This window comes from Peromyscus maniculatus, chromosome 10 (assembly GCF_049852395.1).
Source record: "Peromyscus maniculatus bairdii isolate BWxNUB_F1_BW_parent chromosome 10, HU_Pman_BW_mat_3.1, whole genome shotgun sequence".
In the NCBI taxonomy this organism is placed as follows: Eukaryota; Metazoa; Chordata; class Mammalia; order Rodentia; family Cricetidae; genus Peromyscus; species Peromyscus maniculatus.
This window is the reverse complement of record NC_134861.1, coordinates 40292958-40316288: the sequence shown is the minus strand read 5'-3', so window position 1 is coordinate 40316288 and position 23331 is coordinate 40292958. Positions and strand designations below refer to the sequence as shown.

General features: G+C 43.9%; 1 protein-coding gene across 3 annotated transcripts in view; it reads right to left on the bottom strand.

Annotated features, from left to right (window-relative positions):
- Cc2d2a (coiled-coil and C2 domain containing 2A) overlaps window positions 1-23331 on the bottom strand; it is an 82659-nt gene that overhangs the window by 34855 nt on the left and 24473 nt on the right. For all 3 annotated transcript variants that reach the window (XM_076546230.1, XM_015988831.3, XM_076546231.1), the window contains exons 10-19: window positions 22724-22886; window positions 19549-19685; window positions 18555-18686; window positions 11566-11775; window positions 10228-10334; window positions 5483-5623; window positions 4276-4432; window positions 3503-3747; window positions 1620-1797; window positions 951-1107 (exon numbers count right to left, since the gene is read on the bottom strand). In XM_076546230.1, the coding sequence (XP_076402345.1) occupies window positions 951-1107; window positions 1620-1797; window positions 3503-3747; window positions 4276-4432; window positions 5483-5623; window positions 10228-10334; window positions 11566-11775; window positions 18555-18686; window positions 19549-19685; window positions 22724-22886 (1627 nt within the window). The remainder of the gene's footprint in view (window positions 1-950; window positions 1108-1619; window positions 1798-3502; window positions 3748-4275; window positions 4433-5482; window positions 5624-10227; window positions 10335-11565; window positions 11776-18554; window positions 18687-19548; window positions 19686-22723; window positions 22887-23331) is intronic.

Genomic DNA, 23331 nt, shown 5'->3' with positions numbered 1-23331 from the left:
TGCTAAAATACTGAACATATTTAGAATTTTTAATGTGTTTACATAAAAAAATGAGAATGAATAAGTCAATGAAAAAAGAAATGATTGAGAGTCCAATGACAGTAAAAAGCAATCAGAACTGACCAGGATGGTTGGAAAATAACAAGTAATTTTTAGGGCTGAAAGATACAATAAGTAAAAAGCGAAAAGTGTGGTGAATTCAATAATTAGATATGGCCAAAGAGTGAATTGATGGCTTTGGAGGACTCTAGCAGTGAAAGAAAAAGATAATACCGTAGGTTAAAAAGAAGAAACATGATGGAGGGGCCAGAAGGTCCATCACACATCATATTAGAATTTAGAATTGAGAACATTAATGATCTCCAGATAATGATTAAAGTTAGTATCTTTAGACTTATACATCTATATAACTGTGGTATATCTTTTTATGCACAAATGCTTCATTTTCATTTCAAATTATTTCTTTACAAAAGACTATTAGAAGTGGGATTAAGGCATCAATGATCATATTAAATCCACACTACAAAATACTTTATAGTAGTGCAGTCATACATGTTTTCATAGAAAAGTGACTTCGCAAAGAATCATGTATCTTATGAACATGTGCTAAGGACTGAAAAGTGTGTGGGTCCTGGAGATTAGTCTCACAGTCCCTCAGGCTTGGCAAAAAGTGCCTTTACCTGCGGAGCCGTCTTGCCCTTTTTCCGCCTCCCACCCCCTTTTAAGATAGGGTCTTATTCTGTACTACAAACTTTGACAATCCTCCTGCCTTAGCTTCCTGAGTGCTAGGGTCACAGGCATGAGCCACTATCCCTGGCTTCTTTTGAATTTTTGATACCAATTTTATAATTATTTGGTGATAACTTATAAGCCTCTGCGAAATGAAAGGAGATATATTCAAATCTGACAGTGAAAACCACGAGCTGCTGAGAACGATTAGCTTTGCTTACCGCTTCCAACTCCCTCGTGGTCTAGAGTCACATGCTGGCTACTGCTGAACTCCACCTCTTCAATGGGGGCCCTTCCCGTGACAAGGGTGGTCTCAGGGATAGGCAGGAAGACTTCAGCCAGCAAGGAGGTACCGCTGTGACCAATAGTTTCATAGACCTGGGACCCAGAGAAGAGACTCAGCCAGTAGCAGTGCCAATGGAATGTGCTCTCAGGTATCCGTCTACATTCTCCATGTTTGTGCTGGTCTGCTCCAGCCTTGACTTGTGTCATTATGGTGCCAGGGGGACCATCTTATATATTCTTTTTGTGACCAAGCAGTTGACAGCCTGATTCTGAGTTACTTTAATTTCCTGGGATAGGGCATTGTGATAATTAATATTATCAACATAATATTATCAACATTGGCTAGGAGACAGTAACAAAGCATGCCCAGATCCCGCCAGATGGTCATATTGAAATATTTCTTCAGAAAATCAACTGCAGAGCTCTCTGGTCCCAGCAGTTACCTTACCAGCCTTTTTAAACAGTGAGTGTGGTGACCTATCTGTTTTCACTGACTTTCTGAAGAGACATTGGATATCTAAGGGGCCTGTAGATGATTTCAAACCATCTTATAACTTTAGTGAACACAAAATTCTCAGGGTAGGGATTATAATTAACAGACGTACCTGAAGCATTAAGCTCTCTGGCCAGTTGAATATTTGCAAATTGAAAATCTGTCCAAAGTGAACTCGGAAATCTGCCCCTAGTGGCCGGCTGACAGTCCTGGACACCTCCTTGCTGTTGAAGACCACCTTTAAGTACACAGAGCGCCTCCTGACGTCTTCCCTTCTTGAGACCTCTGCCCTGCAAAGTGAGACCATTCAGAGCTGTGGTTAGTGTTAGCTTACCAAGGATCACCACGGATTCGTTAAGTGGATACTGAACACGACAAGGGACATGGTGGCAACGCTGTTGGTCATGTCAGTCCCTGTGGGACCCAAACAGTGACAGGTCTCGAGGAGCTTGCTACAATCGAATGTTGTGATGTGGAACTAATGGGGAAACCATTGACAGGTACTGAAAAGGGCATGGGGGTCAGGGATGACAGAGCAAGAGTCCAATCCCTGTTGCACTACAGCCTCCTCGATTTTCTTAAACGAGACTATGTTCGCATATATAAAAAAAAATCTTAATAAACATACTCCCTGTTCAATGGAATTAATTCAGGATGGAGAGATGGCTCAGTGGACAAGAGCGTGTCCTGCTCTTCCAGGGGACCTGAGTTTGGTTGCCAACGCCCACCTTGGTCAGGCAGCTCATAATGCCTGTAACCCCAGCTCTAGGGGGTCCCATCCGATGCCTTCTGACCTCCACAGCACCCACACACATGTGGCATACACACATAGACACATAAACAACAACAAGGAGTTAAACTCTAAGGACCAGTAATAACCAGTTTAAGCTAATAGGTTTTACAGAGAAAACCGAGTAGCACATTTTAGCAGTTAGGTGAGGTCACTTTCTCTAAGATCTAAGCTTTTCCGTAATGCTTTCACAGAGAAGGTCTTACTTTTAAAGGTCTTTTGAATCACAAAACAGTGTATTGTGGCACTTGGAGAGAGCTGAGGCACAGTAGCCCTTTAGCCAGGAAGGTTGAAAGCAGACCAGAGCCTCCAAGCATAGCCTTCAATCGTATTGTATATATTGCAGAGACACTACCAAAAACTGCTAGTCAATAGCAATTACAACCCATTGACAAAAGCAAAAAGTTAAATGTTAAAATAAAAAACAGATATTGGTTTTGGAGTTGGTAGGATATCAATGAAGTGTTATTATGTCTAAATATGTAAAACATAACATTATTTTAACTTTATTTATTTATTTATTTATTTATTTATTTATTTATTTATTTATTTATTTATTTTGAGACAGGGTTCATGTAGTTGGCCTCAAATCCCTGATCCTTCTGTCTCTGTTTCCCAAGTCCTGGGATTTCAGTCATGAACCACTGTGCCCAACCATTTTAACTGTTTTTAAATTCCCATTTTTGCACCATTAAATACAGTCCTGTGCAATGACCAGAATGTTTCATTATCCCTAATGGAAATTCTCTCGTCATCATGAAATGGAGTATCAGTTTTAATGCTTTCTGTGTCCACAGTTTGGACATATCCAGACCTGGAACCAAGAAATGAAGAGACACCTCAGTGTTAGTGATAGCCGGAGGGGGCACGGGTACAGACAGCCACTAGAGAAAGCAGGCATCTGCTTGCATTGGGGTTCTTCTCCCATGAGTGCTCCTGAGTGACAAGTGGGGTGCACAGGTGGGAGAACCCTAGGGAATCTCCAAAGTAAGGATACATCAGCAGTTTCACATTTTCACTCTTATGCCTATGTATGGCGGCATGAGTCCTCTGTTCATATGGTGTAATGTGATCAGGTACATACCTCACCGTATGCTGATGTGCGTGCATGGGTACATGTGCGTATGCCCCAGTGTCATCAATGGTCAGGACATGTGCTTACCTGGGACATTCCAATATCATGTATGGTCAGAACATGTGCTTACCTGGGACACTGGTCATTGGGGGTCACATTCCCTGCCAGACTCAACTCTGGGACCAGCCTGGGCTCCCCTGGCTTCCTCCTGCTGTGGGCTACTCGCTCCCGCACCTGCTGTTCTATGACAGCTGGGTCAGTGAGCTCTGGGGGGACGGGCTTCGTGAGCTCCTCCTCTGGAAAGGGCTCCTCGACCCCCTCCTCCTCCTCGGGGTGCTCTTCTGCTGTTTCCTTCTTTTTCTTCTTTTTGGCCCTCTGTTGGGTAAGAGGTGTCCTGGCTTCCAAATGATCTCCAGGACTGTCCTTCAGGAGTGTGGTGCTCATAACAGGGACCCCAGGGCACCCCACCGCAGCCCATCACCACCAGAACTTCCCTGTGCCTTAGCTCTCTCACCAAGTGGAGACAAGCCCAGAACACCTCCCACCCCAGGGCTTCTGAAATGAGGCAACATCTGTAGAACATTCAGCAGGGACATCAACACCCTTCATTCAAGGTGGCCACACATGGAAAAGACAGATTTAGCAGGTACATTACTGATTATAAACAGCACTATCAATACAGCGTCAGCACAGAACACAGGGTTGGGGTGGGGTTTTGAACAAATATATTAACCAGTCAATCCCTTTTGCCCCCCAGAAAGGGAGTAAGAGAGAGACAGAGAAGAGCCAGCAGGAGACCCCCATGTGGCTTGCTGGTCTAGCTTCCCTCCTCCTGTCTCAGGGGTTCACCCTCTCGGGCCCTCCCTAAGCAGCCCACTCCAGGAGGAATGATGTTGTACAAACCTGGGCCTTCCTCCAGGCCTTCCACTGCTGGTACGATGTTCTGTACTCCTCCATCTTCTTTGTGTATTCTTCCGTGTGCTCTTCCAGCAATTCATGGATCTCAGCTTGAATCTCTGCTTCATATACATCTTCATCTACTTTCTGGTCAACTTTTTCCCTTTAAATGAATTTGCAAATTACAAATAAGTATAGGAGATATAAATAAGGCATCTCAGACCATTAAAAATTGACCAAATCTCAAGCATCTCACAAAAAGGTCATACATATGGCTAATTCATAAAAAAGGCCCACCTTTATGAGCAGTTAGGGAAACAGAAATTATACCAACAGATGTTTGACCCTAACTTGGTGATGGGAACTCTGATGTAGGCATTAAGCAGCATTACCCCTCAGAATGTCAAGGAGAGAAATGTGTCCCCTAGGACTCAACAATTTCCCTTCCAGGGACACTTCTTGAAACCTAGGTGCATGCACACTGAAAGGAAATCTGAAAGCATATATTGTGAAGTTTGTGTGTGTGTGTGTGTGTGTGTGTGTGTGTGTGTGTGTGTGATGTGTACACATCTGGAAGCCAGAGATAGATGTTTCCTGTCTTTCACTATTATTCTCCACCTTATCTTTTGAGACAGCCTCTCTTCCTGAACTTGGTTCTCATCAGTTGGCTAGACTGGCTGGCCAGGGATTTCTGGGATCCATTTGTCCCCCCCTCCCCACCCTCCTGCCTAGAATTCCAAACTTGTGCAAGAATGCCTGGCTTTCGTCATGAGTGCTCGGATCTGAACTCAGGTCTTAATGCTTTTGCTGCAAACATTCTCTCAACTAAGCCATCTCCTCAGCTCCTATAGCAGGGCTTTATAAAACAAAACTGTAGCTACACACCGTCAATCATGGAAATACACAAAGCACAATGAAGTAACTATATTTATACACTGGTTCTGTAAAAGTGAAAGATAAGCAGTATTACAGTGTGTGTTCTTAGGGGTCATGTACAGAGCCAGGAAAATGATAATCACAGAAGCTCAGACAGCTGTTACTGCTGCTGGAGAGAGGCTGGGGACCGTCAGGTGCCTGAGATGCTCTTTCTCAGCTCAGGAAGCAGTTGCAAGGCTGCTGCTATTTGCTGGTAGCTTTTAAACTGTATCTATGCACTACACATCTTCCTTGATGTATGATATAGCCCATTAAACCAATATTTGGGAAGTCTTACTTTCTCAAGACAAGCTTCAGGGGTGTGTTCGTAAACCTCTGGAACTCTCGTAGTGACTTCATCTCTTTCCAAACCTTTATGATGGTCTTAAGCAGTGTTCGATCCTTCTCTTGTTCAGCATCACGCAGTTTTCGAGTTTGCCTGTGTAATGTAATAAGTGATGTGTTTGTATCAGTTGTGTTAGCTTTTAAAACATTAGTAATACTTCATGATTGCATATTGAAGTAGACAGCTGCAAGATCCAACCCTCCCATCTACACAGGGCTACAAACTGCAGCCCAGCTCCGTGCTTAACATCAACTCTCTCCAGCTCTGCCACCGTTTGTAAGTAAATTTGGGATTCTTCAGTTCTCTAATTTACTCCTATGGCATTTTTTTTTCCTGCTAAGCATTTTTAGTATTTCTGAGAAACTGTTTTGCTGGGAGCTGAGAAAGGAAGTAGAAAAGGAAGGCAATGGGATGAGATCCGTGTTTTGGAAGTTCGCCTATTTAATCTCTCTAGCTGAATCTGAATTTGATAAACTAAATTATCTTTTCAAATTCCTTTTCAAACTAGGCTCCCTCCAACTGACAGCTGCCTTTGTAGTGATGAAAGGAAGGGACTAGCAGGAGTAGTTGTCATAGATTAAGAATGCTGGCATCCCACTTGGCAGCCAAGCACTGAGGTCCCTCTGTGTCAACACACATCACGAGCTCTGCACAGAGATGATGCAATGCTGTTGCCTGCTTTGGGGGATTTTAGTGCTAATGAGATGAGAAGTGTTTTTGGTCTCAACTGAAGAGGCTTAAAATGCCTTTCTCTTCATGTCAGTGATCTAGCTTGTTTTGGAATCATCTAACACATCTTCTTTAAGCCCTCTTCACAAATGGTAGCTCAATTCAGATCCCCCAATTCACTCTAGTACACCATGAATCAGCTGGTGGATGAATTTTGAATAGGGACCATGTGCCAGTCCAGGGATACAGACAAGTCTAGAAAAGAGGTAGTGTCTCTGTGCTCAGGCAGTTTGCAGTTTAGCTTAGAAGATGGACATACAGGTGGGGGATGACATATTGGTAACATGGGGTCTGCCTAGGAGAACATCCCGAAGAAGCCAAAAGGGCCAAACACTGCAGAAATGAGCATCTCCTGGCTATGGGAAGGCCAGGGAATGATGGTTCTCCTCGGAATGACTTGGGCTGTATAGACAGTGCAGAGAAGTAAGGCAGTCTAGCTGCCTCGTTGTTCAGCAGGCGGTGGTGGAAAAGGGGGTGGCAAAGCATGGTATCTACTGTTGGGAAGCCAAGACTCAGGGAACTCCGATGTCCTTAGAAGAGAGTGACAGTCTGCTGTGAATTCTGGCTTGGGCATCTAATAGCCAGCCCTGGACAAGCTACGTCACTTTTCCATGCTCGCCTGTAAAATAGGCGTGCTAACGGAACTCACTTTGCAGGCTAGCTGGAAAGATAAGTTAACACCTGCGGTGTGTGTGGACCCTAGCCTGGCCACCATCCCACAGAGGACTGTCATGGTTAAAGGTCTGATCTTCCTTTATCCCATTATCTGCTACTCCCCTTGCCTTATTTTTTAAAAATTGAAATATCAAATTAGTTTACTGAGTGATGTAACACCTTCAGATTTTTTTCCTACTTCCTCGGGCAGTTCCCAACAAAATAATTTCTCAGAAATACCGGAAACTTTTCTCAACAACAAAAATAATTGCCATATGAGTTAAAAAGGCAAAGAATCCCAGAAGAACATTTAGTTAGAAATGGTGGCAGAGCTGTGGCGGAGGAAGAGAGAAGGGTATTGTTGAGTAGGGTACTGGGTAGAATATAGGTGAGTAGGGTCTGCAGCATGGACAGGGTACCCAGATCTAAGAAGGCTTGCAGAGCTACTGACCTCTCTGTGAGTCCACAGAAGAGGATGCCTTTTAGGAGAGAACACAGGTTTTAAAGGGCTAAGACAACACCACCTGAGGCACTTTGCAGTTTCATTAGCTCGGCGGAGAAGGTAGAATGGACCAGAGATAGTAAGGACAACTACATCATCATGGAAGAGATTTCTAAATAGGCAATGTATGTGGGGTTGAGTGTCAGTGTCCATGAGCTGAGAGAGCTGTAGAGGTCTCAGGGGCTGGTGGCAGCAAAATCTGCCTCAGAGGCAGGGTGAGTGAGTCAGGGGCAGAGTAACGAGTGGAGATGGTATGGGTGTGAGTGCTTTCCAGAAGTTTGGCCATAGATGGAATTATGATACAGAGGTTTAGGCAGATGGCACCTGTAGCCCTTGAATTCTTATTTGTCAAGAGGGAGCACATCTAGTGTGAAGCCCTGGTAGAGAGTTGAAATCTCTCCCTGTAACACATGGCATCCAGGATCCCTGCCTTAGCAACACATGGCATCCAGGATCCCTGCCTTAGCAACACATGACATCAGGGGATCAGCAACAGAGTCACAATGCTGCTTTAAAAAGTCAAGTGTGGGGGGAAAAAGTCAAATGGAAAAATGCTGTAAATGGTACTGTTCTAGGTCAAGTGTACAAACCCAGGGCCCAGCAGACATAGGATTGGGAAGCCACAGGAGAGTTGGGGGATGATTAGCTGGTTTCAGAGGGTTAAGGAAAGGGCCCACTCAATAAGCTATCCTAGAATAGGCCATGTATACAAGGATAGTTTCTCTTAGTAAAAACTCAAAGACGGTGTGAAGCCCTCCTTTTACTGCATCATATATGCTGATGCTCAGAATTTTTCATCTCTGATGGCTGCAGAGTAACTGGAATGGGCTGTGTCTGTGACTCTGCCTCACATACGAGTCAGCTGTGTTTCAGAGTTATCATTACAGTTCTAGGGAAAAGTGTGATTGTTTCTCCTCTCTCTGTCTCTCTCCTAAACTTTCCCCCTACCTCTCTCTGTATGTCTCTGTCTCCTTCCTACTCTTTCTCTGTCTCTCTCAAGCACGTCACTGTTTTCATACTCCCTCTATGCTAAGACTAAAATTATCCTCACGTAGAGGCTGTGATGTTTTAAATATAAGAAATAATTTTAGAAGACCGTATATGCCTGCACCTCTGGCATTTGAGAGGCTGAGGCAGGATTGCCACAGCTTTGAGGCCAGGTTTGTCTACATAATGATGAACACCAAACGTAACTATAATAATAATAATACTTTCCATTTTAAGCATACTTTTCATTCTTTTCCAGTATATAAACTGCACTAATTCCCACTTTGCGAGAAGAATTTCCAATTCATGCCTAGATTGGAGAAAGAAAAACACACATTGAAACTCCATGATTTATTGTTTTCTGTTGTAAGAATTTGTTCTGTAGAAATGCCCACACACTAACACACAGATTTAGGGATTTTAATTATCGTGCAATTTAAATCTGTATTAAACCTATATCTGAGCAACGCCTGTCACTGGAGACTTCATACTCCATAGTAAGTCTGTTGTAATACATGGTGGCCTTTGAACGATAGAGAATGAGATGTGCAGTGCAAGGAAAAGGACCAAGATACAGGGCACGTAAAAAAAAGTGCGTGACGGAATAGAATATGCAAGGATTCTCCAAAGCCATCAAACACATGCACACAGACACCCATGTGTAAACACTCACAGTACATGGAACCATCAAGAAACTGCTCACCAGGATTTTCCCTGAGGGAGTAGGAATTTCATATTCTATATTTCCCTATTTAGGAGCAATGATTGAGGCTTTAAGTTTTAAATTTATGAATAACTCAAAGAAACAGAAAAATATAGATCTGAACATGATGCTGCCCACTGACATTGCCTCTAAGTTACTCAGGAGTTTTTTCCAATGAAATGTAATAATTACAACTGAAGACCCGCCCCTGACACCCCCAACCTAACATCCCTTCCCGCCCTCCTAGAATAAAGAGTGGGGTGTGTACCTGTTCTGTCTGCAGTGTTACCCATGACAAATGAGTATTGTTCATGTGTTCTCACTGCTTTGTGGGCCATACCATACAGGAAACAGCCCGTGGGGTTTACCATTCAACGCTGCTTTCCAGATTCAGCCACGTGGGAGCATGCTATCAGGCTTATCCATCTTAAACGGTGGAACAGATGTCTGCCTCTGCCCAGATGTGATCCTGGTAGCATTGGTTATTTCTAAGTCTCACTTTTGTGAGTGATGCTGCACACATCCTGGCATGTGTCTCTCTGTGAAAAGGCATGTGGTTCCCAAGAGTACATACTCCTGAAACTCTGGGTTCCAGCTGGTGGGCACCTTTTTGTGCTAGACCAATTTTTAAAATTATTATTATTCTATAATTTCACATATATACACTTTTTATTCTTGTGCCTTTTACTTCCCTATCTCCCCGTCTACCCTGTACCCTCCCCACAAATCATGTTCATGGCCCCCCAGGATCAACCAGGGCTGTCTGTGTGACTACGGGATTGGAGCTGTCTGTTGGAGCCTGGTGGCCTCATCTGTGGGTACACAACTGAACACAGTAATTCCCTCCTCTCCCAGAATCTGTATATAGCCAACAGTTCAGAGGTCAAGGGAGGTAGGGCCTGTGAGCCCCTCCCTCTTCCTTGATTGAGTGCTAATCTTTCTTCACGACCAAGTTGCTATTGTTAGACTTCAAATTCTGCATTCATATGTTAGATTATTGGTGTCATTGTTTCATTTGGCAGAAATTCACATGAATTAAATGCATTTAAAAAAGTCTGGAAATAAGAACTGTAAATACATGTCTAATAGGGAACAAGGGGAGTCCTTGAAAACTTTACTCACCGAATTTCAGATTTATATTCATTGATGGTTTTCTGGGTTGTGTCAAGAGACTGATGAGCTTTCTCTGGGTTAAGTCCGGCCTGAACTGCTTTTCTTAGCGCTTGAAGCTTAACAAGATAGGGGTAGAAGTTTTGTGTTAGAAACTGTAATCCTGAGTGGAATGGTGAGATCACTTCTGTGGAGGCTCAAGGCTCCTGCCTCTCCAGACTTTCACCACAACCACCTCTGTTTTTATCAATCTGGAAGTCTATGGAACAGTGTTTATCCAACTTTGCTCTGGGACCCAGATAATCGGAATGCTCATTAGAAATATAAATTTTCCTGAGTGTCTCAGAAACACTTTCACTTTCAATGATAACAGTGGGTCTTTCTGGGTTCTTAACACACAATAGTATTCTTTTGATATGAAGAAATCACAAAGCTGGAGGAGGGATTATAGGGGAGCCTCTTAAGCAGACAGTTGGTTTTTAAGGTTGGGCAGGATTCTAAAATTATCTGAAGCCACAGTTGCCAGTTGAAGTCCCATGGGATAGTATCAGACTAAAAATGAATCCCAAGGGTAGACATTCCTCTGCACCAGCTGAAGTAGTTGGCCTGTGTTTGAGTGCTACACTGTGGGAAAAATCTACATAAACATGAGAATTTCTCTAAGGACAGACACATTCTCAAGGCACCAACATCTCAGGATCTAAGATCACACTTCATCAGGTAATAACTGTGAACCACATGGTATGCACTCCTCCTCATGGGTGTCATCACGTCCTCTTCAAGGCAAATGTGTGCTGCAGAATTGGGGCTCCCTAACTGCATACCGTCTATGCTGTCCTGTAAGCCCATTTTTTCAACTTGATAAGCTCTAGAGTCACATGTCGGCATCTAGGCATATGTGTGAGGGATTCTCTTGACCGAGTTAGTTGGGAAGGGAAGACCCACCTACTGTGGGCGGCACCATGCCTTAGGCAGAGATCCTGGACTGTCCACAATGGAGAAAGAGCTGAGCACTAGCCAGTCTGCATTTGTTGCTCTCTGTTCTGGATAATGGGGCTGATCAGTTGCCTCGAGCTCCTGCTACCCTAACCTCCTCACCATGATGGACTGTATCTTGAACTGTGAGCCAAAATTAACCCTTTCTTCTTCAAGTCACTTTTGTCTGGGCATTTTATCACAGCAACAGGAAGAAGTAAGACACCCTCCTTTTTCCTCAAGGTGGGACAGTGTCATACTCCTGGACAGAGAACATGTGAAATAGGGACAGAAACATTTGATTTCAGAAGTGTTCTCACTAGATTAATCAGAACAAGCTGCTCCATTGACGACAAGCATGGAAAACACAAGTACCTTATCTGTGAGAAATTTCGTCTTGTTTCTTTGCTGTCTTGCAAGGTACTGGTCATACAGCTGGGCCAGCTTGGAGGCCAAAACATGCTCTCGGCTAAAACAGGGATGGTGAGAGAAGATTAACCCCGAAATATCGATGTCCAGTTGGAAATTCCCTGGAGGGTCTCCAGATCCAATCATATGCTGTCTACTGTGAACATATTTCACCGCCTGTCAAAGAGATCAGACTGTGAGTTCAAAGCAGTGTGCTCTTGTCCTCCAAGGAAAGGCCATCAGATGAAAACTATCATGGATCTTTTGCATGTGGACTTCCCTGTTTCTTGAAGTCTTGGGTTCTGCAGCTGATGACCTTGAAAATATATTCTAACTCAAGAAGTGTAGGGTCCATTGCAAACCAATCACTATTTGGGCCACAGATGCCCTCTCTCTTGTAACTAAGATTTTAAGATTTTATCATGTGAAATAACATAGGAAGAGAGGTGGGAGAGCTGAGTCCAGTGTGCAGAAAACAGTAATGGAATTCCTTGATATACAGTGCATCGGATAAGACTGCTTTCCGTCTAGAACCCTTCCAAGGAATTTCTCACCAATTGCCACTGATTATTGAAGCTGATGAGCATCACCTGTGTTTACATTCTCTCCTGGATAGTGATAGACTGCCACCAGGGCATCCTGCTTTAAGAAAGAGTACCCAATGCTTTCTTCAGAGGTGAGCTCTGAATTCTTCATTGTTGTTGAATCAATGAGATGATACAGATGAGGAACTTGGGAGCATGTCTGGCAACCCACAAAGTGCCAGTTAAATCTCCCTCAGCTTCTTGTATCTACAGGTGAAGGTACAGAGCCTCAGAGACATTATGATTTCCGGAAATTCTTAAAGCAAGTCCAGTGAAGTTAGCATCCTGTCATTGACATGGCAGTCCTTTGTGCGGTACAGGTCATATACACACCACAGCAGAAAACAGGCAGAAGGCAAGGGGTGAGGTCTTCCTCTCTAGTAGGAAGAGAGGTGGCATCTTTGAGATTCAGTTCTACCAAGTGTCTGGAAGCTTTCCATACTTGATTGAACTGAACCTGAACTCAAGGCAGGAATCATCAGCAGTTACTAGAACACAGGCTAATGTAGATTTGGGAAAGAAAGCATGCTTTGAAAGGTACTGAGGAAGACTTAATCTATTCCTATTCAAGATTATGATATTCTAAGACACATAATCACTTTTATAAGGATGTTTACAAATAAAAGGCTGATGAAAAAAGGAGGGGAATTAAGTGGGAGGGAGAAGTGGCCTTCTGGAGTGAGATAAGACAGTGTAATAGGGACAAATATAAGACAGTGTAATGGGGATAACTATGAACCCTATACATTGCATGCTTGTTTGAAATTGTCAAGAATAAATGAAAAGTTTGTAGGGCTTCTCATTAAGGATACACTGAATGCCATTCTAAAGGAGAATCTGGATGTTTTAGTAATTAAATATAGAACATACTATATTAAGTCTCATAAGAAGCCACAAATCCTAAAGATACACCAATAGCCTGCTTATGTAGGAAAAAAGTATAGAATTGACTGGGTAAAATGAAATCAACTATATATTCTTTTTTTGAATTCTAGTACCAAGAAGCAAGAATTTTACCAGCAAATAAAGGCTCATGTGAGCCTGCTTCATCAGAAATACAAATATAGGAAATTATGCTGACAACTAATAATAAATGCAAAACCAGAGGCTCCATGGAACAAATGAGACGTTTCTATGCACACAACACACAGCATACAGACACACAGCACACACAACAGATATCACACATACAGTAAACATGCATATATGCAGCACATACATACACACACACACACACACACACACACACACACGTCCGAGATAAAGCACACACATACAGAAGCAGCACACACAGTGTAGAGTTTCCCTTTCTCTTCTTAGTCAGCTGTAGAATAACATTATAGCCATGGCTCTCTAATGCCAGAATCCCCTCTTCTGCACATTCCAAGCCTCATCTTGTCAGGTAATGACTTTCTTTCCCTCGAAATCAGCTGCTACTTGACGCTGGACTTCACTGGATTGCAGACACCCATCAGTCTTTGTTGAATAAAGAGAATGGTGCATGCAAAGTGCTGCAATGCTCCACATGATTGACAAATGCCAACTAAACAGTCCTCCTCAGCCAGCCATTTCTACAGAGGAAGATGCAGAAACCCAGAGACACACAGCAATTTGCCCAAGGTCCCAAAGCAAGTTCAGGGTAGAGCCAGGCTAGATTCCAATGCTTCTGGCCTGAATCTGGCATCCCTACCTGAGACATGCAACAGAATTAAGTGGAGAGAGTATTGATTATGTTCCACACAGGTAGTACAGGATGGGGCATCAATTCTGCCTTGAGGTTTTACAACCTTCATTTAGCCTCATAACTTGCAAATAAAGCATTTATGCCACAATGAACTTGTAAGTTTCCAGTTAACATAAATAGCTTTTAAAGCTCCTTCCTGCAAAAGAATTGAGCAACTGGTCTTAGAACAGCACCTCCAACTTCAGTCAGCATCTGTTGCATTAACCGTCTACTAATCTGGGAAAAAAGCATGCAACTGAGAAGTGGCAATCAAATTCACATAGTCTTATGACCACTCAGAAAACCTGCGTTAATTAATTTCACTGTAGTAAGACATGTATAACTAAATGTCAATCACAGATGTGATGGGAGTTCCTTCTCTCTGGCTGCTAGTTCTGTCTCACTGCTTCCTCTCCATGGGAGTTTCCAGAGTTACAGCCGCTCAGGGTGGGGTTCTCAGGTTCCAGCCTGTATTCTCGGGATGAGTAGGAACCTGTGGCAGAGTGTTGTTATGGACTTGCAATGTTGCCCGGGGCACCTTTTACCATGCATTCCTTTCCCAACTCAGGATGAGCTCATGTTCCAGCAACTTTTACTGGTCTTTCTACTTTAAGTTCAGCCATTCACTAACCCTCACTGTATTTGGGAGAAAGAATCCTGGATCTTGTCTTCTTCCATCTGCCTGTATTTCTTATAGACTGAGAACTATCATGAAAGAAATAGCAACAATGTCCCCTAAGGAGAGAGTATTTTCAGAGTGTATTTCGAGTTGTGAAGCTGACACAATTCTTCATTTGAAAAGTAAAAAGCAAGGCTCTAAGAGGAAGTGTTAGTGGGTGATCTGCTGGCATTCTCAGCAGAAGCTAAAAAGGATATATATATATATATATATATATATATATATATATATATATACATATACATATATATATATATAAAATACATTGACAGAATTAAAAAATAAGTTTCTACAAGGTCCTGAGATAATAAAGCTCAAGTGCAGAGCCTCAGACAGATCCCACATCTTCTCTTCCAGGTCTTCCTGGAGACCATTCTCATTTTCAAGGACCATGCCATGCCACCTGGACTATGAGCTGGGTGGGTATACGATTCCTTTACAACAGACTGGCATTTGTCCTTAGTGTTGATAGAGTAAGATGTGTAGAAAGTATCACCCTTTTTCTCTGGATTTGTCTATCCATCAAAGACGGAGGGGCAGAGGCTCTCCTGGCACCCAGCCAAAATCCCAGTCTTTACCTTTGCTTTCTAAACTGCCTCCTTCAGTTTTATAATTTAGCCTCAGTTTTGGGACCCGTCAAAGCCCCCTTACACCAGTTTATGCCATTTGTGTGGTGGTATTGTGTTCCCCAAAATATTGTGCACTCTGATAAACTTATCTGGGGTCAGAGAACAGAACAGCCACAATATTAAACATAGAGGTTAGGCGGTGGTAGCACACGCCTTTAATCCTAGCATTCCAGAGGCAGAGGTCCGCCTGGCCATACTGGAAATAGCCAGGCGTGGTAACAAGAGCCTTTAATCCCAGGAAGTGATGGCAGGAAGCAGAAAGGTATTTAAGGCATGAGGACGAGGAACTAGAGCCTGTTTAAGCTTTTAGGCTTTTGAGCAGCGGTTCAGCTGAGACTTATTTGGATGAGCACTCAGAGGCTTCCAGTCTAAGGAAACAGGATCTGAAGAATTGCTGAGGTGAGGAAGCTGTGGCTTTTTCTGCTTCTCTGATCTTCCAGCATTCACCTCAGTACTAGCTTCAGGTTTGTTTTTATTAATAAGAACCTTTAAGATTCATGCTACACATTTGCAACCAATGCAGACCTTCTGTGAAAAGCTGGGGAGAACAGCAGGCAGAGAATGTGCTAATTTCATCAAGTGTAACTAGCAAGGAGAATGGACTTCTGACAAATTCCTCAAACTGGCATACTTCTGATAGAACAGGCAGCCCCCACCCAACACAGTACCTTTAGACCCTGTCTCCTCACATGCAACACAAAGAATAAAGACAAGTTTGAATGCTGTTACCTTTGGATTCCCAAAAACTTAGTACAGCGTAGCATATATTAGACTTCCAGTTAAAGAGAACACCACAGAAGGGAAGGGGGGAAGGAAGGAACGGGGCTGCTGTGGCTGCTCTTTAGTAACTCCAGCCCAGAGCTTCTCAACCTTTCCTGAGGCCACCACCCTTTAATAGAGTATATATTTTGCAAATGTCATGCTGGACATGAGAAAAACATAGTGTTATTTGTTGTCCTGGTTAGTTTTGACTGTCAACTTGACACAACCTAGAGTCACCTGAGTGGAGAGCCACCTTTGAGGGATGACAGCCTAGGTCATACCTATGGGTATGTCTGTTGGGGACTGTGTTGATAGTTAATTGGTATAGGGTGGGTGGTGCCACTCCATGGGGAGGTAGGTGGTCCTGGGCTATAAAAGGAAGTTAGCTGAGGCAGATCCTATGAAGCAACAAGCTCCATGGCATCTGCTGAATTCCCTTGGCTGTGAGGGAGTCCCTGGGTCAGAGGAAATGCTCTGTGCAACAGGAAAAAGGCCTGCCTTCAGGGAAGCTCCTGCTTGAGGTCCTGCCCTGACCATCCTCAGTGATGGGCAAGGACTTGGAAATCTGCACCAAATAAATCCTTTCCTCCCCATCTTGCTTTTGGGAAGAGTATTCATCACAGCAACAGATGGAAACTAGAATATCTGCCAATTTGAATTTATATTAGAAGGGAGTATTGTTCTTCTCTAGCCACACCCCCACAGGGGAGATTGAGTCTGACTGGGGAGTCTGTTGGAACCTAGATCCTGGGTACAAGTCTGTGCTGGGCAAGGGGAGGCGGGGCCTCTGGCTGTGTGGTCTTGGCTGTCTCCAGGAGATGATGGGTGTAATCTCTTTGGCACTCTGTAAGGTAAAATCACCAGTTTTAGCAGCTCAGTTCATGTCTCCAGGCAGAAGGTCGTTCACCTGAGATGAAATAGGACCATCTGGTCTCATGTTCTAGTGGCATTCCCTTGGCCGTTTTACCCCTGGTGCACTGACGATCTGACCCTTTAACTCCAGTGCATGTCCACATTAGCTTAGAACTGCTGAGGAACACAGGTCAGACTCACTGGCTCCCAAAGAGCCTTTCCCTTTCCCTGTTAACTACCCCAGTTTTCTTATTTTAATCCACTATTTAGTGCTTCATGCTTAGACGGCTGCCTGGATGAAGAGACAGGCTGATGAGTTACAGGACACATGTTTCATGCTGTCTTGATTACTGATTATATCATGCATCTTTGTCTTGTGATAAGTGAGTAGATGATAAGTAGACAATAAATCCCTTCTATCTGAGACCTATGTGTAAACCTACTTCCGGGATCACACTTCTACATAAAGCAGCATTCATTAACACCTACCTATAAAAACTATTTTACAAAAATTTTAAGTGCAAAAAGAGGCAGCATTTACAAGGACCTGGGGTCTCAGTATTATCATTCCTACTTTCCAATGAAGGAGAGGCCCCGAGAGCAAAGGAACTGCCCAGAGCTGTACCCCAGGCAGTCCACGTCTGCTCACACATTCTGAGAGGGGACTGAGTCTTCTCTGCTCATCGTTCCACTTTACAGAATGGTCTCCATATTCCCATTCTGTTTTATTCCATCAGTATGGAGATATCACAAACTTAAAATGATGGCTGGTGTTTGTCTCTCAGAGTTTGGAATTCTGCAAGCTTGATCCCCGGGGTTTTGTTGATTGTTGACACGATAGAAATCTAACAGGTGGCAGATGGTAGCTTGATCGTGGTGGCACTGTCCTCAGAAGGGATTAATGCTGGTCACATGGGGTGGACCAATTTTCAAGAGATGAGCTGTTATGAGACAGGTCCTGCCATTTTGGTTTGTCTCTGTGGCTTCCACTATTACCACATAAGCTTTCCTACACATGTTCCCATCACTGTGGTGGCATCTACCCTGAGGCTTACAGCAGAACTGAGTAGTTGGTGGCACCATGCTCTTTGACCCCTAGGACTGTGAGATGAGTAAACATCTTTTCTTAATAACATTCTAGGCTTCAGATATTTTGTCACGCTAGCACATATTATCTCATTTAGTCTACACAGAATTTCTAGGAGATAGACACTATTGCTAATCCTACTTTATAGGCAAAGAATCCAGGCACAGAAAGAGATTGAGGATCAAGTTCACCCAATGAGTGGTAAACCAAGGACCCAAACCAGGCAGTTTGGTAGAGAGCTTCAGATAGGAGAGTAAAGGGGTTTGTACAAGCAGAAAAAAACCTCCTTTAGATCATAAGAAGGGAGAAGGAAGAAACAGTCTTCCAGTACAGGTAACTAGTAAAGAGAAAGGAAGGGGCAAAAGAAATGGAAAGATAAAAGCAGCTACCTTGATTATGCAAATATTGATACTGACAGAGCCCCTCTTAGCCAGGGCACTCACACCTGTGTGAGTTGGGATCAGGTGGGCAGACTTAGACTCACTCATACAATTGATACTCCGGCTTCCAGTGTGAGGTGATGCCTTACTTAAAAAGGATCTAAGTAGGAAGTTATGAACTCAACTCCAGCTGTTCCGTAAGCAGGGCAACTTCAATTTTACGCATTAGCAAGGGATTAAAGTGAAGAGGGCATGTGTACCTTCTTGTACAAAGTCTCCAGTTCGGCCTTGGTACTTTGCTCCTGTGTGGGCAGGGATGGCCTTGAGGGAAAGGGCTTGATGGGGCTGGGCAGTGCCAGGATCCTGCCATCATCTCCAAACCACTTCCTCCCCTGTGGGTCAAGCAGAGAGAAGGACATAGTCCTTTATGTTTGGCCAGAAAATATGTCGTGAAACATTTGCATACAGTTTCTGTTTTGGTTACGTTATTTCATGTGTCACTTGGACCCTAAAAGAACTTTAAAAGTTTCTGTATCCATGAAATTGATTCTTCACTAACACCCCCACTATTAACAACAAGTAAATGGGCCAGGCATTGTGGTACACATCTTTGACCCCAGCACTTGGGAGACAGAGGCAGGCAGTTCTCTGAGTTTGAGGCCAGCCTGGTCTGCAGAAGGAGTTTCAGGACAGCCAGGACAACACAGAGAAACCCTGACTCAAAAAAACAAGAGGGGGAAAAAAAATAACAAATAACTGAATGCTTAACAAGAATCTTATGTTCTCTTTGTTAAAGATTTAAGGGGAAAAACCCAGAATTGAGATAATTCTTTATGTTGACAATTAAAACTTTTTTTTTGGGGGGGGGGCTGGGCAGTGGTGGCACACACCTTTAATCCCAGCACTCAGGAGGCAGAGCCAGGCGGATCTCTGTGAGTTTGAGGCCAGCCTGGTCTACAGAGTGAGTTTCAGGACAGGCGCCAAAACTACACAGAGAAACCCTGTCTCAAATCCCCCCCAAAATTTTTTTTTGGGGTACCTGGGAAAATGTTGGCACCTAGTCTGCAGGAGATGTGTTCTGAGCAGTTGAGAGGTGTTGTTTGGGGTTCTTAGAATGTACTGAGAGACAAAGACAAAAAAAAAAAAAAAAAAAAAAAAAAAGAACCAATTTCTCTTGACAAACTCTATAGAGAAAAAGAGTCCAGCCCATGGTGCCAGGTGCCAGGTTCCTTGGGGAGTGAGATCCCCACTCACAGGCTCCTGAATCAGCAGTCTGTTCTCCATGATGTTCTCATTGGTGCGCGCCACCTCTGGTCTTTCCCCAATGTAGAGACCTTCATCTTCCAGGAATCTGGGCTGCACATTCTCAGGAAGCTTTTTATAGGTCGGCACTAGGGAGTTCACAAATAAATACAACAGACATGAGTGCCAGCTTCAACCTATGAACTGCCATTTGGGGAATGTTTTAAAGCATTGGAGATTTCGTTTGTGGAAAAAAAACCACACTTTCCAAATTAATTTCTAGAAACAGAACCAAGGAAAAGATGAATGTGTTAAGTTGCAGTATCATATAGACTTGTGTACTTAAGACACAGCACCTAAATGATTCAGGACCGAGCTCAGCAGTTCTGAGAAGACCATGATATTCAGAGCGAAGGGCTGGGGTATGGAGTTTGAGTTATTGCTTTTTAGCCTAGTGAATTCAGACCAGGCACTTGGAGCTCTCTTCTGTTGTACAAGAACTAATAGTTTTTTCTTCACTGGATTCCTGGGAGGATTAGATGATGTCAAGTACAAGGAAATACTTTGCAAACTAAAAGCTCACCGCCTGGGAATGCAGTCAGTGTAGAGATTGGGGCTGACATGTGGAAGGACCTGGGGATAATGCCCAGCACTGAAGACAAAAAGTCTCTCTGAGTGGAGTGATAGTGACCTAGATTGTCTGTGCACTCTGTTTTTCTGTTTCATTCATAAAAAAATAGATCTTTATTAGCCGGGCGTGGTGGCGCACGCCTTTAATCCCAGCACTCGGGAGGCAGAGGCAGGCGGATCTTTGTGAGTTCGAGGCCAGCCTGGGCTACCAAGTGAGCTCCAGGAAAGGCGCAAAGCTACACAGAGAAACCCTGTCTCGAAAAAACCAAAAAAAAAAAAAAAAAAAAAAAATAGATCTTTGCTGAGAACCTCCTTGTGACAGATGCTCATGGGACTCAGGGCTCCAGGCCAGACTGATGCAGTGTGGAGTCACTTAGGTGGCAGTGGAGGCAACATGCAGCGACAGAGACAAGGTCTACAGGATGCTACTAGAGAGTATATCCGATAAGGAGACATGCGGTTGATAGGGACTTAGGGAGGGAAGGGATGAACTCGAGATACAAGAAGGAGTCTGCTCAGTTGCAGACATCTTGCCACCTAGTGTTGAGAGGGGGATGTGCTCTGCAGGAGGGTGCATCCTGCCCGGGTGGGACATGTGCAGTCATTCACATGAACTGCACAGTGGTCCCGTCAGAGATGTTCTGACCAAAATTGTATGAGATTACAACAGAGCTCACAGCTTTCCAGTACAGGCATCCCTGTACTCAGGCCAGAGTCCCTACAGTATCAGCATGGTGACCAGCTATGCTGGTCTTCTTAGGAGCCATGGGCTATACAACACAACCCAGATGGATATGAGGCTGTACCACCTGGGTTTGCATAAGTACACGGTGTGACGTTCACACAACCATAAATTCGCCTAATGACCTTTCACAGAAAATGCATCCCTACCCTTCAGCCAGGTATCACAGTACTGAAGGCTGTTCATATTGGGAAACAAACATGCTCCCAGAATGCCGTGGTGTATCGAGAGGGGGCACAGGGTAGCAGGGAAGAGCAAGGGGAACTATTCAGATCACAGGGAGGAGCTTGGGGCTCTGTGCTGGGGAGGGACTCTGGCAGGGTTTAGATTCCGTCAAGGCCGTGGGGCCTGCTGCAACAGAGTGGCGTAGAGAAGACAGAAGAAAAGGCAAGATAGGATGGCTGTGGGGCCAGGATGGAACCTAAGACTTATGTTTACAGGGCTCATAATTATCTCACTCTGAATGACAGTAAGTACCTGACCATGCTGTCTTGCCTGTGTGTGGCCATCAGACAATGTATTTCCTATATAGTCCAACCCTCAAAACCAGAAACACCCATTTCTAGAAAACTCTCCTCTGGTCGTCCAAAAACATGGGGCCAACTTATTTATCATTCTTTATTCATCTAAAATGTTTGTTCATTCAATAAAACATTTATTCATACTAAAACACCAGATTAGCACTAATCTGATAATGTCTGAAAGTCTTTGTTAAAATAGTTTTGCTTGCTCCCCCAATATATGTATCCTTATTTGTCATGGATATACTACTGTCCCAGCAAAAGTAAATTAGGGAAGGTGCTTTTCCTGCACCACTGGGGTAAGCACACACTCCTTTAAAAACTACTACTGTCTACAATAGCAACAGCAATTGGGCAGACACTTTGGGATGTGGTCATCGCACTGGGCCATTCACCCATATTATCTCCTCAGTGACGCCCCCAAGTCATCTTTTGCTGTAGTATGTGTTCTCTATGCTGTGAATGTGTTGCTCTGTTGGTTAATAAATAAAGTGCTGATTGGCCAGTAGCCAGGCAGAAAGTATAGGCAGGACAAAGAGAGAGGAGAATTTGGGGAACAGGGAGGCTGAGTCAGGAGACGCTGCCAGCCACAGCCGCCATGAGAAGATGTAAAGTACCGGCAAGCCACAAACCACGTGGCAACTTATACATTAATAAATATGGGTTAATTTAAGATATAAGAGCTAGTCAGTAGTTAGCCTGAGCTAATGGCCAAGCAATTTTAATTAATATGAGCTTCTGAGTGATTATTTTATAAGTGGGCTGTGGAACTTCGGGGGCCTGAGCGGGACTGGAGAAAACTCTAGCTACAATCTTTTATGCAATTTTTATTTCTTCCTTTTTTATACCTTCCTTCCAAGGCACCAAGGGAAGTGGCTCCTGGTTGAAGTCTGCTCTCCCACTCCTGCTTGGCCACAGAGCAAATATATGTGTGTGCTCAGGTGAGTGTGAATATGTGTGCATTGTTTTTGAGATGGGATGGGATCTCTCATGGAACCTAGAGCTCACCTGGCCAGCCAGCTCCTGGGATCCGCTGACTTCACTTCCCTGCACTGGAATTACTGGTGGATGCTACTGTGCCTGCCTTATTACATGGATGACAGAATCCAAACCCAGGTTATCTAGCTTGTAGGCTACTGAGACATTTCCCTAGCCCCCAAAGATGGTTGTTAACCAGTAAATCATATTCAAACCTAGAATCAGCTCTGGAAAGGGTGGTCTTTGTATGTCAGGCATATTTCATCTGCAGGAAATGAAAGTGTCCAAGCTGAGCATGGGAAGAAAAGGTGAGCACCTGTCAGGCGACTAGGCGTGAAGAGGATTTCCTTTTCCTTCTGTAGCCGAACGTGGGCACTTTCGTACTCTGCGGCTCTGACTGACACAAAGTCATGGGCTGCGGGATCTAAGCCCAACAGGAAGTCCTCGGCATCTTTACCATCAAGCAGCTCTTCCTCTTCCTACACAACATTGAAAAGTAACAAGAAAAAGTTACACCAAGATCCTTGGCAGACTTGGGAAAACAATTACTAATACTAAACCCATGAAACTTAACACATCTTAGGACAAAATTATGTTTTCCAGGTAAATGGTTAAAGCATGAGAACCGAGTTCAAGTCCCTAGAGCACACATAAAAGCTAGATGTGTAATGAGAGCATCTGCAATTGCAGTACTCCCACAGGGAGATGGGATGCAGGGACAGAAGCCCGGAGGTTCACTGGCCAGCTACCCTGCCACACATAGTGGACAAACAACACGGATTCTGTCTTAAGCAAGGCGGAAGGTGATGAGAAACACCTAAATAACTCTGGCCTACACATGAGGACTGTGGCACATCCCTACCCACATTTACACACACACACACACACACTGTATTTCCCTTTTGCTTCTTTTCAGATGAAGGT